General features: G+C 33.2%; 1 protein-coding gene across 11 annotated transcripts in view; it reads right to left on the bottom strand.

Annotated features, from left to right (window-relative positions):
• KIAA0825 (KIAA0825 ortholog) overlaps positions 1 to 14745 on the bottom strand; it is a 248248-nt gene that overhangs the window by 149487 nt on the left and 84016 nt on the right. For all 11 annotated transcript variants that reach the window (XM_027662939.1, XM_027662929.1, XM_027662931.1 and 8 more), the window contains 5 exons: positions 13646 to 13873; positions 11843 to 12108; positions 10446 to 10596; positions 6516 to 6706; positions 5384 to 5566 (listed from right to left, as the gene is read on the bottom strand). In XM_027662939.1, coding sequence (XP_027518740.1) covers positions 5384 to 5566; positions 6516 to 6706; positions 10446 to 10596; positions 11843 to 12108; positions 13646 to 13873 — 1019 coding nt within the window. The remainder of the gene's footprint in view (positions 1 to 5383; positions 5567 to 6515; positions 6707 to 10445; positions 10597 to 11842; positions 12109 to 13645; positions 13874 to 14745) is intronic.

Raw genomic sequence — 14745 nt, 5'->3', positions numbered from 1 at the left:
TAGTACCAAATGATAAATAGTACTAATATACATAATATAAAATACTACTAATATACATATGCATACTCATAATTGCAAATCTATTTATATTAATAGATTTATTTATATTAATAGATATTAATCTATTAATACTGTTAAAAGTATCATTTTGTATTTTATACACTTTTACTCTGAAACTTGTTATATCGTTAAAGAAGTTTTCTGCATATTTTTACTCTTACATAACATGTTTTCAAACTACATTTGAAAATGCATTCAATAAGCAAATTGCTCTTCAGTCATTCATTTTTACTGCTCTTTTCTTTCTGCATAACAAATGCATTGTATTATAAATACCTTTATAAAAATGATAAATAAATTATTTTTTGAAGTGATAATAATTGACATACAAGTACCTATAGACTTTAGATTAAACTGGACAAAAATTTCAACCAGAAGCTTTAGACCTCCACTAGCTTATGAGAATTGGCATACTGGTTGCTTTCAAATACAAGAACCTGGTGAGGAACTAGATAAGCTAGTTTGATGTCACTACTGCAGTACTTCACCTAACTCAAAGGACGCGAGTGGCAAAAACCAAGATGTGTCCAATCCACTGACACTAAAAATTAACTATTTTTATTCATTATATGATAAGATTATAAGTATATGTAAGAACAGGATTCCATAATTTAGTATTTGCTTTTAATTACTGTTTACCAATAGTATTGGTACAATTCTGTAGCAACCAGTAGGATGCAATAATGTGTCATAGGAATAGATGCCCCTTGGCCTCTTTCCTTTTTATTCTCATTTACACTGAATACAATTCCAGCAGAGAGGATATAGTTTGTTACATCCATCCTCCATTAACTATAAACAGTTGTCACTTCCCAAGCACCTTACTTTTCATCTTACTCAGCTGTGAATTTTTCATCGTAGTAACTCTCCTTCTCTGAAGTTTGTTTCTTTATGTATCATGGCTGTGATTTTCTAAGTTATATAAAAAAGGTATAAAAATGCCACTGTATATTTGCTTTATTTTCTGAAGTGAATCAATGTAATTTCCACTTTCAAGTCAGCATTCTTTCTATTGCACTGAGAGAAGAACCTCAGGAAAAGATGTGAGGACTTTCTCAGGACAAGAGAACTTTTTTATATGACCAGAGAAAGCTACTGCCATGAAATGGAAGCAGTGAGAGTGGATCTAAACACTTAAAACAGGAGATAGGCTGGAAACCCTTTGGAATACAGCCTTCAGGAATTCCTAACCTAAAAGCCAGAATCTTGTGCTTTGTCACCATGGCATTAATAGAATTTATGTTTTGTCATTTCCTTATTTAAAGTTACTTTTTAGCTTTCTTTTACTCCTCCATGTAAGTAATTTATAACTGGAGCTACATGTCTATTAGGTCACTGTCTGCCTAAAAGATCCCAGATAAAAGAAGAGAGAGAATTACACTTGTTCAACAAGAAAGGGAGGTCTAAAAGTTTCTGAACTTCTCCAAAAGAGAGGGTGATGTATTTGGAAATTAATTTTATTAATAACAAAAAATTAGTAGAAAGAATTTACTACAGACATCTAAATGATCTTAGGTAAGCAATATTCAAGCAGAAGGACTAGCACAGTGCTCTTTGTGATTTCATGAAAACCTGAAGATTAAAAATAAAGCTAAGATTCTAATGTGGATAAAGGTAGAACTTAAAGTAGAAAAATAATTATTTTAAAGACATTAATGTCAATTTTATGAGAGAATTAAAACAAAAAAGAAATCATGTTGTCTCTCATATCACTGAAATATTTTTCTGAATATAGCAAAGCATAGAGCAAAAATCCTAAAAGAAAGCACGATAAATACATTTGGGGTAGCATCTAGTAAAGAAAGACCACCTTGTTTATTGATTGATTAGGAACTATCTGAGAGAATTCTGGGATTAGCTATATCCTAAGAAGAAGCACACAACAGACTTTTGGATTCTGAGGCTTATAACAAAATCTCTACAGAAATTTTTAAAGTGAGATGAAGATAATCTGAGGCTTTAAAGATTGTTTAAATATAAAATAATTTCAAATACTACTAAAAAAAATCAAGTGTCTAATGATAATATAGTAATTCTCATGCCAGCATTTCTTAATGTCCACTGTTGGCTATGTACCTCTGTGCCAGACTGTTTAATTCAACTACTCTTCTGACAGAAGTAATAATAATAGCTAGTAGGAAATTTGTTTTTGCTTCAAGATATCTTGATGCAACTGCCTATAGTCTCAAAGCAGCAGATAGCATCTGTGAAAGCATTTAATACCACAGCAAGAAGTTTTATTCTTCAGTAGAGTGTAACAAGGTGAGAATTGATCCTATAAGCCTCAGTATAGGTGTGAAGAAATGAGATGCCAACAAAATGCATCTTGATGGTACTGTTTGAAGGATTTAACTCTGTATAAGAAATACACAGGACTATAAAGCAATTTCATGAGTTATAACTCATATATTAAGGAGAAATACTTTCAGTTTTTCAAATTGAATAGCAGGGTCAATTAACCTGATGGTAGTCTACAAATAGCCAGTGTAATTCCAAAGACAACACTGACAAACTTTTCTCAGTGATACAGCAAGGCTGATGTGATACAGCAAGTCATAGCCAACAGCTTTGAAGGTTTACACTAGATATTAGGCAATACTTTGCAGTAAAGCAGTGCAGCTGTGGAACATGCTTCATGAAGAGGTTGTAAAACTTCAGTTCCTGGAGGCTGACACAGGGCAGCTAACACAGTCATGTCTGGCTGCTCTTAGTGACTATTCTGCTTTAAGTAGGAGGCTGGACTAGAAATCTCCAGCAGTCCTTTCCAACCAACATATCTGTTATACTAAAGGTGCTTCAGGAAGGCCACAGAAGGCTGGAGGAAAATAAAGCACAGAAAAATGAGCACTAAAAACCCAAGATTCATAGGTGAATTTTGGACCAGGTCTAAGTAACCTTGCCATACAGAAAAGAAACTCTTAAGTGATAGCTGAATACATACTTGATCACAAAATTAGGAATGAGAAAGCATATGCCAGAATCACCTTATTTGAAGTTAAGGATATTATTAATTCAGCACCACTACTATCTTGTTCCATTTCAACAACATAATAAAGGAACTTGAATAATTTTAGTTCCCTGGAAACAATAGTTAATACAGCAAGTCTAGTAAGTTAGAAATGAGTCAGTCCTATTATTAGACAACTCCTGGAAAACAATGTTCTCTTATTGTCACCTTTATGATTACAAAAAACTTTCCTGTGAAGTCTAAAGATTAATTGGTATCTAGTGTCTGCAGGGTACTGTTAATAGTAAAAGAGAGCATTATAGAGTTAAAAGAAAAAGCTTTATTTCAATTCCTGTTAACTTTACCAAAGTTTTGAAATATATAAAGCCAAGCTAACATAATAACAATAAATTGTGATCATACAAGTATAATTGAACAGAACTGATGAAAGATAAGTATTCCTTTAAAATCAGACATAACTTCTAAATTTGTTATCTTAATGTGATGAACTATGAACACCTCAGTAAACAATGGACCTAGGTATTCCACATAAAATTTGGTGTTTGCAAATTTGATTCAGGGTTTCCAGTTGGATATAATCATTCAAGAAGCTAATTTGCTAACCCTCTTTTTTCTTTGTATTTTGGACAGTGGATTAGGTTACCTGACAAATCCTGGCTGTAATGAAATATACAATATAAAGGAACTTGTTTTGATAATGTACCCTCACAGATTTTGAAAAGACAAGTTGTGAATACAAGTTCACAAAAAAATCTATTTTTACTTATGAAAGCATGCATCATCTATATAGCAATGTTCTTCAGTGTTAATATTATTTTTGTAACTATATAACAAAATATGACAATTCTTTTTCTTCTTTCTAAACAAAGCTGTCAGATTTTGGTTGTGATTTGCAGAGTACTTTGTAGTAAATTAAATGAGCTGCTACAGCAAATTACGATAGTGAAATTCATATGCCTAAACATGAAAGCTATATGACCAAGTCATTTATCTGTAGCATTTTACATAAAATGCAAGACAGGTTGCCTCTTCGTTGGCACTTTGTTCTGAAACTCAGTGACTGCTCAAGTTAGCACATATTTTTGCCATTACAGGTATAGATAAATGTGTAAACAACGTTGCTTAGTGGAGGAGACTAGAATAGCTAAAAGAAACAAATTATACTACATATTTATTTTGTACCATCATTCTGTCTTTCATAAAAGAAAGATGAAATATAAAAATTGACAGTAGAAGCAGTTACAGCTACCACAATGTCCATTCCTCCTCCATTACTACTGCCACAGCCACACCTAATCAGTCACCTTCTAATTGCTATTTTTTCATAAGCCTGCATTGTATAAGATCAAACATCCAGTTACAATCTACTTTTGCATGTTCATTAGAGCTCACAAATATTAAAAAGAGCCCACACATGACAAAAAATTTTTAGCTGAAGAAGGTTAAATTCAAGAAGTCTCCACCTGAGTAGTACCTAAAATATTCCTACTTAGAATAATAAGAGAGTTGAATAGGATGTGGCTTTGTTACTTTGCAGTTTTGTTGTCCTTGTTTTTTTAACTTGTGATCTCACTTTGTATTGTCTCATACATTAAATTTACAGCAGAATTTTAGCAATGAAAGACTCAGACCCAATTTCAGTGCAAGTAATGTTTCCTTTTGTTTATAGCTGTGACTTGTGAAGACATGATTTCATAAATATGGCAATTCTATATTCTTTATCTTTTAAACTATATTAATATTTGTTGAAGCATACTGATTATCTAACCAGATGATCATTCCAGTAAATTATCTTTAGATTTCAGTACTTATAAAAAATGTTATGGGATGAAAGCAGAACATTCTAATGTACTTGGAAGCTGAAGGCAGATGTATTTTAACTAGTAAGATGATTTTTTTTCAATTGATGAATAACCAAGTCCTTGAAAACTTTACCAAAGTCTTTGGTACATATTAGTAAATGTTTTTAGATGGACAAGACTGAATTTCAAAAAAAAATATGCTAACTGAAAAGCAAATTATAAATCTGGCACAGTAATTATTACGAAATTCTACTGTTTGTGTTACAGAGGAAATCAATCCAGACATTCACTATGGTCTATGTTATCAACAGCCAAAAACTGTACAGCATAGGAGTTTAATTCAAGGCTAATAAAATACCAGCAGATATAATTGGGCTTTAGGTAAGATCATAAAGGTAAGTTCAAGACAAAATTGAGAAATAGTCAAAGATTATAAAAATGCATCAACACTATGCATTTCATTTGATTTCAACCAAAAATTCACCCTCTAGACCTATCCATGTAAGGTCAAGAACCAATTTTATCTCAAATGGAATGTTTATTTCATACTTACTCATACAAATTCTTCAGTGGTGAAGTTAAAATAGCCAGCACAGAGATCAGATTATTGCAGTGGCTATGTATTTTATAGATCTTGAGATCTCTGTCTTCATGTGGATTCAGAAACTCCTGTACAGAACTACAAATTGACCAGAGCATATCTTCAGTGGACATCAAAATTGCTGCAATATCAATTCTTTAGGCAAAAAAAAAAAGCAAAAATAAAATTACTTAGGACATTTGGATAGTAGTAAATTTCAATTAAATAGACGTTTCCTCTGACAAGTATAAATCACAGCATGGACTTGAAATTTCCTCTTCAGTGATGTAAGAAGTCTGAATCCACTACTCTGTAAGAATTCAACACTTCCACAGAAAAGTCATTACTGAGACTACTCGAAAGAAAACGTTAAAAAACTTGGAAATGTCCTTTTCCAAATGACATTGTGCAAGTTTCAAGCTGGCTTCCCGCCAAGTCTCCAAAACTTGACAACAAGACCTGCTTCCCAGAGACGGAAGAAAAAAACAAACCACAGGAAAAAAACAGAAAGAAGTTTGAATGAAACTGGATTCTATCAAAAAGACCCTTCTTTCTGGCAAAACATAAGAATCCCAATCAGAAGAACTTCAGCTTCTTATTTCCAAAAATGACAGAAGCTTCTTTATCCTCTCTCCTGCACCACTGGTGTCATTCTGGCAAATCTTTTGATGTGACCTACTAACTCTTTTACTTGAAAAGCCCTATAAAAATACAAATTCTTTTGGAACACATGAAGTTTTCTTGATGAATCAACAGCTGGATTTCTAATACTGATGTTGCCAATTCTGCTCACATTTTTGGTTGCACCACCATTTCTCAATGCATTTTCACTGTGAGGCTTTCAAACCAATCAAGCAGTTTATGGAACAATTTCACCAACAGTTGAAAGAGGTCTTTGATTCTGCCCAGCTCATGGTATGACTACCAATATACCTAAATATACAGAATATATTGAATTAAAATGAATATCAAAATGCACAAATTTGGTCTATCCCCACTGCTGTGTTTATTAACATTTAAATCTGAATCAAAGCAGTGCATAACAGAAAACTAACATTTATTTATTTTATCCATTACAACTGTGCATTAAATATACAACCATTACCTGATTTGAGGTGTTCTCTTGTAACTGGGATGCACCTGACAATATCTGGAGGACAGAATATCCAAAGATTGCTCTAGTATATCTGTAAGAATCTCCTGGGCTGTCTTTGGAGGTAGAATAGTCCATAGATCATGACGAATAGCACAGCAGAAGTAATGCCACATCTGGACAGAGAATGAGCATCTTTCCCCCTAGCAAAATCACAACACATTAAATAATAAAAACAGACCTTTGAAAATGTCAGTTTAATTCCTGTAAGTGCAATTAAATCCATCTGAAGGGAAATAGCTGAAGAGCTTAAGGAATATGATGACCAACAAATGGTCCTTGACAAGATGTGAGACATCTTTATTAGAAAGGCAACACATGCTGCATTTCAGTCACAAAATTACAGGTCTGCCACATAATCAAACCATATCATTTGACCTCTTATATCCTCAGTTAACCTATTCTCAAGACCCATAGTGTTGTAAGTTTAGTTTTAAAACATATACAGTATTCTATAGTCACTACAAAAGTCAGACAAATTTAATGTAACAGCTTGTTTGCAAAGAAAATAATTATTTAAATTCCTTAGGCATATGTATTTATCCAGATTAATAAATGCTATGCATAACCATGATTATAAAACTTTGTTTATGTATAATAGATATGCAATAAGAGCAGAAAAAAGGAAAAACTGAACTATTAAACTGATAATAACAGATGTCCAGAATTTTTTAGTAAAGTATTTTTTATCTTATAATGGTAATTCATTGAAACCAAACATTTTCTGGGAAGGAATCAGCATTGGCACTAATATTTCATTGTCTATACAGAACTACCCCATTAAGATACAGAAATAAATACAGAGGAGTCAAAATCACAGCAGTTAATCCACAAAATCTCTAAGAAGTAGATAGTATAACTTAAATTTAAATATTTCAACTAATATCTAGTCAGAAAATAGCATGATGAAGCTGTATGAGAACAGAGACTGCAATCTCCATTTCCCATATTCCAAAGGAACAGAGAAATATTTTAAGCATTTTTTGATATTTTAGCATTATCAGAAATATAAAATAACTCCACAATTTTCAAAACACTTTTAGGGTTTAATAGGCATTCTTTAACAATAAAAATCTAAAATAATCTGGTTTCTTTTTAAATACAGGGCATTAGCAGATATTTGGAAATTGTCATTATTTAGGCTTTCTCTGCCATAATATTTGAAGTGCATTTTATATTAAAAAGTGACAAAGAATGAAAGTACCAAATTTATGACCACCACTCTGGTCCTTAAGATTATGAGTGGTGTAGGCATCTCTGAAATTTAATTTAGTTAAAAAAACCACAACACCCAAATCATTAAGGCATCCAATTTTCAAGTTTCACTAATGCAGAAGAGAAAAAATATCTACAGCTGAGTTTCAAAAGAAAATCATATGACTAATTTTCCTTTTACATACAACCATAAACACTGTATTTCAATAGGAAAACAAACAAAAAACCCACTAGTCTTTTGAATAACCAAGTACCTGACAAGTGTTTTCCTACTGATAAAACAGGATTGCCTTACACTGACCAGAAGTTTATGTAATAAAATAATGGATATATTAAAATAATTTCCTATTTTTCTTAAATGAAATACAATCTTATTGCATGACACATGAAAATATAATAAGAAAGTACAAGTTTACTTCATGACACAACTCATAACTTCATAAGTTTGCATAACTTCAATGTTAATACATTTCCAGATGCCTGGGTTTTTAGATACATTATCATGATTACTCTTGAGGTACATTTAAGTAGAACCTATGCAGAAATAAGTCCCTAACCTTACCTTACATTTTACTGAGATTCCCATTTCTTTGCAAAAATATTTCAACTGTTACAGAATAAACTTTACAGTTAAAACGTAATTAGTTTGAATGCCAGATGGAAGCAAAATTATTTTGGTCCTATCTTTAACTTCAAAAGCAAATTTAAAAATTTTCCAAACCCATGCAGACTTGAAAACCAAATATATAATTCTAAATTGACTTTTTGACACAGGACATTTACTTTTTTAAGTAACTGAATGTTGGTGAGTTTTACTTTTTAACTGTAACAATAAACACAAATTGTTTTTACTTTCTCTGCGCTAATTTAAGTAATACCCTTTCCTCCCTTTCTTAGCATTGTACCTCCACTCCAGAAGCAACAGTGTCACTAAAGATTTAAACGAGATGCATTCCCCTTTTCTGACCTGTTTTTCTACTTGCTGCCATTTCTAGACAATTCACCTGATAAATATCTGCTATTTTTGCAGGCTCCATATAATACAAACAGATGTGAGCTTTTATTTAGCTTATATATCAGGCAACAACCAGCTGTGCTTTATTATATAAGCCACTCAATATTATCTCTGAACAGACAATTCTTTATTTTTTGACTATTAGAAAACAGAAAACAGAAGTTCCCACAGCTACAGCAGATGTCTGCTACACTAACTGCTAGAGGTTCAGTAGGATGTAACAAGCAATAGGTCTTAATCCAATCTCTTTCATTTGGGATGCCTACAAGAGGCCAATGGAAGTAACAACTGCTCAGCATTGTGCCTCATGAAGGCACTCCACACAGATCATGGTCCACCTTTGGGCCATCTCCCATGACCCAGTAAAAAGAGTAGAGTGATGATGTAAAATTACGTACTTCCCACCTGAAGTCCTGCAAACCTTAAGAGCTGAGACACTGGCTTTCCTCATCCCTTCCTACACACATCAGTTCTGCTCAGCAGTGATAAAACTGTTTAGCTACTCCATATTCTTTTGTCTTTGGACAACTATTTCTCACAATTAGGTTTCCTCCATGGTGAAGCTACTGGGTCACTAACAAACAGCACACAGCATCATATGGACTATGGACAATCAAGACTTTATCATGATTTATCAGTTGCCAAAAGCCACGACATTTCTTACTTCATCATCTGGGCCAATATTAAAACAAAAGTAAAATGTTTATTTACTTTACTTTGAGGGATGGACATTTTGATAGATTACTTGTATTAAGGTCTGCATGCCCTGTCCAGTACACATTTTTGTCACTGCTTAGCTGCTTTTTATGCTACATCTGTAGAATACATGTATCACAGAGAATTTTCTCTCATGTAAGAATTCTAGAAAATGCGTAAAAAAACTCACACTAATTGTCTTACACAAAAAGTGATAAAAGGAAGGACAGGACTTTGTCTCCAGGAGACCTCAGACATTATTGATAAAAAACATATAATACTTCATCCTGCAATCAAGTGAAAATAATTTCAAACAGTGTCAATCTGTGTTTGCATTTAACAGCAATGAAGGAAAAAACCCAATAAACAAAAGTAATTATCTTTTTTTTTTTTTTCATAGAATCATTAGGATTACAGCTATACATCAGACTTGTGACTTCAAAATGCAGGTGAAATGGCACTGTTTACTTCAGAAATCTACTGCTGAATGCTTAAGGTAACTATCTTGACCATCTTTCTTTGTTACATCTTTCACTCCCAAAAAATAAAAGGGGAACGACTTGAAAATAAAAACTAAATAATGAGATGAAAAATTTCCCAGAAGAAGATTTTCAATGTTACATTTTCTTACAACTTTACAACTGTAAAGTTCTTAGATATTAAGATGATGACGTCTTCTTTACTGAGTTTTATATAAATGTCTTAACACACAATATTTTACAAAGCAAATGACACGAACACTTCATGGTAACCATCTATCCCATTTTTAAATGATTATGTTTTCCTATGTCATTTCTAGAGAGACATTTGCCTGCAATAATAGATATTTCAAAAGAGTAAATCCCAGCAACTGTTATGTAAAAAGAATGTTGATCTTATGCTTCTAATTAGTCAGAGAGTTGGCAACCAGTAAACACAGTTTGTAAAAGGGAGGCATAGTAAACTTAACCTCACACCTCATAAAAAGCTTTGTAGTCATCCCAGTGGTGGCTCTCAGCATCCTGTAATATGCTTGTAGCACAAACTCTGATGCAGTAGTTCGTAACTTGAAACTGGAGAACACTGATGAATTCCTGGTATTGTTGGACAAGCACTAGGAACAGGGGGCTGTTCAGAGAGAATGATGAAAGAGACAGTGATTGAAAGGCTGTGCAGTAGGAGGTAACAATCCCCAGTACTGTAAATAGTCTTGATTAGTAGATATCAATCATTCATTTCCTCTTGATTCTGAAGTCTGAACGTAGCACTCACTTTTGAAATTCTTTGTTTCAAAAATTCTTTAAATATGTCTCCTTGTCTATAAATTCGTGTTTACCTAAGTCACTGAGAAATAAATTACTTCATCCTATTTTCTGAAACAAAAGTATATTTATCATTCCCATATTTGAAGACTATGTGTTGCAGCATACTTGCATCAGCAATTATTACATCAGCACTGAGTGTGATACAGAAAACATAAGCACAGAGTACAGAGATTGCTTTTGGTAGGTATGTACTAAAGCTCTTTGATAATACACCTAAATAGAACTACTGAGCAGTATTTTGGCTCAGACTTCCCATTCACAAAGATATACTTCATGCAGAAGAGAGTAAAACATCAGAGGGAAAGTAGCTCAACAGTGCATAAAACCACTCAGAAATCATACATTCCTTGAAAATCGTGCTAATTCAGCATCCCTCCCAAAAGGTACAGCTTCTACTTTTCAATTACATATGGCCGGAAACATACAGACCAATAAAGAAATTCCTAATATCTTAAGCCAAAATCTCTAAAAGCACACCAAATGAACTTATACTGCCCCTCAGGTCAAACACTGTCTTTGACTTTACACTCCTACTTCATATCTCCCCTAATTTTTATTCTGCATGCAAGAAAAAAAAAAATTCTAAAACTACACTGGATGTATTCGTTTACATGCCTGAATACAGGTGGTGTAAGGAAAAAGCACAGAAATGTATTTGTATGTTGTCCTCTAAGATTTGCTATGGGCTAAATTAGATTTTATGAAAATTCAGCTATTACAGAGGTGAGAAAAAGAAATAAAGGCCTTATCCCTTTATTTATATGAGAGCAGAGTACATTCAGTTCACTGGACAATTCTATTTTCTCAAGCTTAATAAATAAAAAATGTTGATCTGCAAATAGAATGTAGATCTTGAATATAATTAATTTGTTTTGTAAAGGCAGCTTTAGACTATCAATAATTTTGATTCAGGTCTTTCCATAAATAGTACATACACTGAGTGTGCTAAAAATATAATGCAATTTGGAAAACTACCACCATACTGTATCACTAAAATGGAATGAAGTCACATATGTTTGAATTAAGCATTATAAATAAAAAGGACCTACTTTTTGCTTGTTTCTCTCATTAAATTGCTATACATTGTAAAATGCTGAAAGACATATATCGCTGTGGAAAGGGCAGCACATAAGTCTTGCAGGGGAGCCTTGGAGGGAACATCTTTGCTCTTCTCCTCGAGTCTTGCCAACACAGCTGTTGCCACTTTGCTGCAGGCCTCTACAAAGTTTGCTCTAATTTCCTGAAGAGAATCATCTCTGCATGCCAGAGCCAATGGAAGCAGTGTGTCCAGTTCTTCCATGATGTCAGAACAAAACTGAGAAAATAAACAGGGCATCAAATTATTTGTATTCTGACAGCACTGTTTAATTTATATACATTAGGGTCAGATTCTTGAAGAATAAAATTGGCACAAAACATAAATATATGGAATGAGCTTTACAAATATTTCAATCTATTTGATGCCTAAAATGTTGCTAAAGAAAAAAACTTCGAAGCAGTTAATTGAGAGTGAGATAAGGAAAGAGTTTAATTTATGCCTAGGCATAGATGTTACAAGACGCGTGCCGTGCCTGAGATGTTGCATTTTATAATACTGCCCAACCAATCCAAGTTTTGTCCATCCCGTTGCTTTTGCCGTGGTCCACCCCCTGGCCCACCCCCTGGGAATTGGGTCTGGGGCTTTTGGGACCACTTCTTCATCATCTTCACCATCTTCAGAGCACAAAGCTTACATGGTCACCTAGTTCTTGACTGTGTTCTGTTGTTCAGGCCAAGATATGAGTGTTCTCTAAACAGCAGAGGCCTTGCCTTGACAAAAGACTAAACATTTCTACTGAATTCAGGGGTAGAATTGACATGGGGAGTATGGAATGGAGTAAGAGGGCTGAGGAATGTGTAAACTAAAGGGTGCTAAAGGGTGAGGAGTAAGGGCTGCTGTTTCTAAAATCTACTTCTACTTCTTATAAAACTTATAAAGCTTACAAGATTAGAAAAATAAGAAACTAAAAGAGTCTTAAGGCATCATATTAAACAGGGGAGAAACAGTTATCTACAGTAAATGAATTATTCTTTTATTCCTTCTTGCTTTAAAGCTGCACAGTGTATATTGGGGGAAAGAATTAAAACCATCTTATGCTAGTAATATCTTCATTTTGGTTTTAATTTCACTAAATGTACATTCAAAGCAAAATTAATTCCTTGTAAACAAAGATAATTTTCTAAACTAATTTATTTTGAAAAATATACAAACAAATTTCTTAACACTGAATTTGGATACAAACTTGTAATCTCTTAATAAATTCATACATTGGACTCCCTGAAATTATCTCCCAAAAACTTATGTCTTATTTTAAGCAAACATTTATTAACAGCATTCCAAATCTGCTAGAATAGTTGTAAAGCTTACTTAAAAAAAACTTTCAAACACACATTCCCTCAGAAAACAATTTAATTAATAAGTGACCTTTCAGCCAAATCAAAGAACTCTAAATTGGCCATATTACAGCTTATGATTAATTGAATGGCATGTCTAATGATATGAATACAAGAAATCCCTTTATAGACACATTTCAAAGCTTTCAGCATTTTCCCATTGAAACACTTGGTAACAGAGCAGAATGTTAGAATGAAATAATGCCAGTGAAGTTTAAAAGTCAATTATTTCAAGTAAACACTATGGGCTATTGTATAAAGCTCTGTTCCGCTTCACATTGTAATGCCTCTCACTTTCTTTTTAATTCCATTTATATCAGATATAGAATATTAATACTACTGTAAGTACTTCAAAGTGTAGATGGCAAACAGCCTTGGCATTCTGTCTCCCCTCAAACTTCAGATCTTTTGATACCTGCCTTAGCAATTCGTTTTGGTTGCTCCTCCTCTTGGACTGCTCTGCAGGACTCCCTCATTTGCTGGCTGTTTACAAGACTCATTGCACAGCCTGCAGCTGAAAACTCTTCTTTCTGCTCATGTTGAAGAATTTTAGATGAAAAATCCTCGATTGCTATTGTTATACAGTGAGCCACAGAAGAAGACAGGTCTTTAAATGCATTTCTCCAGCCAAAATTCAGTAAAATAGGCTGAAATACATATTAATACTAAATCAATCCAAAGTCATTATTGGGTGTTATTGTCTGAAAATTAAATGCACATCTATAATTAAATCAGAGGACACCAAGAACTTAAAATATAGTCTGCTGGCCTTGAAATTGTATTAAAAGCGGTATTTACACTCAAGAAAAATGAACATGCATAACAATATTAAATTTGTCATCAAATTTTAAAGAAAAAAAAAATCCTGTTTAAACAAGACAGCTTTTAAAATATATGCTTCATCTTCACTTGATTTATAACCTTTAACAGAATCTATTTAACAAAGTCAAAAGAATTTACAACCATTTTCAATAGTATAAAAAGTAATCTAGCAGTATATACCTTGTAATAATTTTTGCCACAAGATAGTAAATGGAAGTTACTAACAATGAATCTTAATGGAAACCTCTTCGGAGAAGCTGGTTTTAACACAGCCATACTGTATTTCTCTTCTCTAGAGTTGGATTTAGCAAAGAGCAAAATTATTAAATTGAGATTTGTAGTTTTTAGCCAATGCTGACTTTTACTACAATTTACATCAGTTCCCCGCCTTCTTTAAACAGACTTCTGAAGTCATCTGAAGTGTAACAGTTAACAGAAGTAGATACAGTAGGACATCATCACTTTTCAACTTATCTGACTTTGCATTGCTCTTATGACATACATCAGACTTAAACCTTACCAGAAGTGGCCAATTGGGAATTGCACCACTGTAAGAGATATATTTTAATTACACAAGATGATGTTCAGTAAATACTGGATCTCCACCATGAGGGCATAATGGGAGAAGAGAAGAGAAGAGAAGAGAGAGAAGAAGAGAAGAGAAGAGAAGAGAAGAGAAGAGAAGAGAAGAGAAGAG

The sequence above is a fragment of the Corapipo altera genome, unplaced genomic scaffold (assembly GCF_003945725.1).
Source record: "Corapipo altera isolate COAL_440 unplaced genomic scaffold, ASM394572v1 61167, whole genome shotgun sequence".
Lineage (NCBI taxonomy): Eukaryota > Metazoa > Chordata > Aves > Passeriformes > Pipridae > Corapipo > Corapipo altera.
Note: the sequence above shows the minus strand (reverse complement) of the source record. Positions and strands in the feature narration are given on the sequence as shown.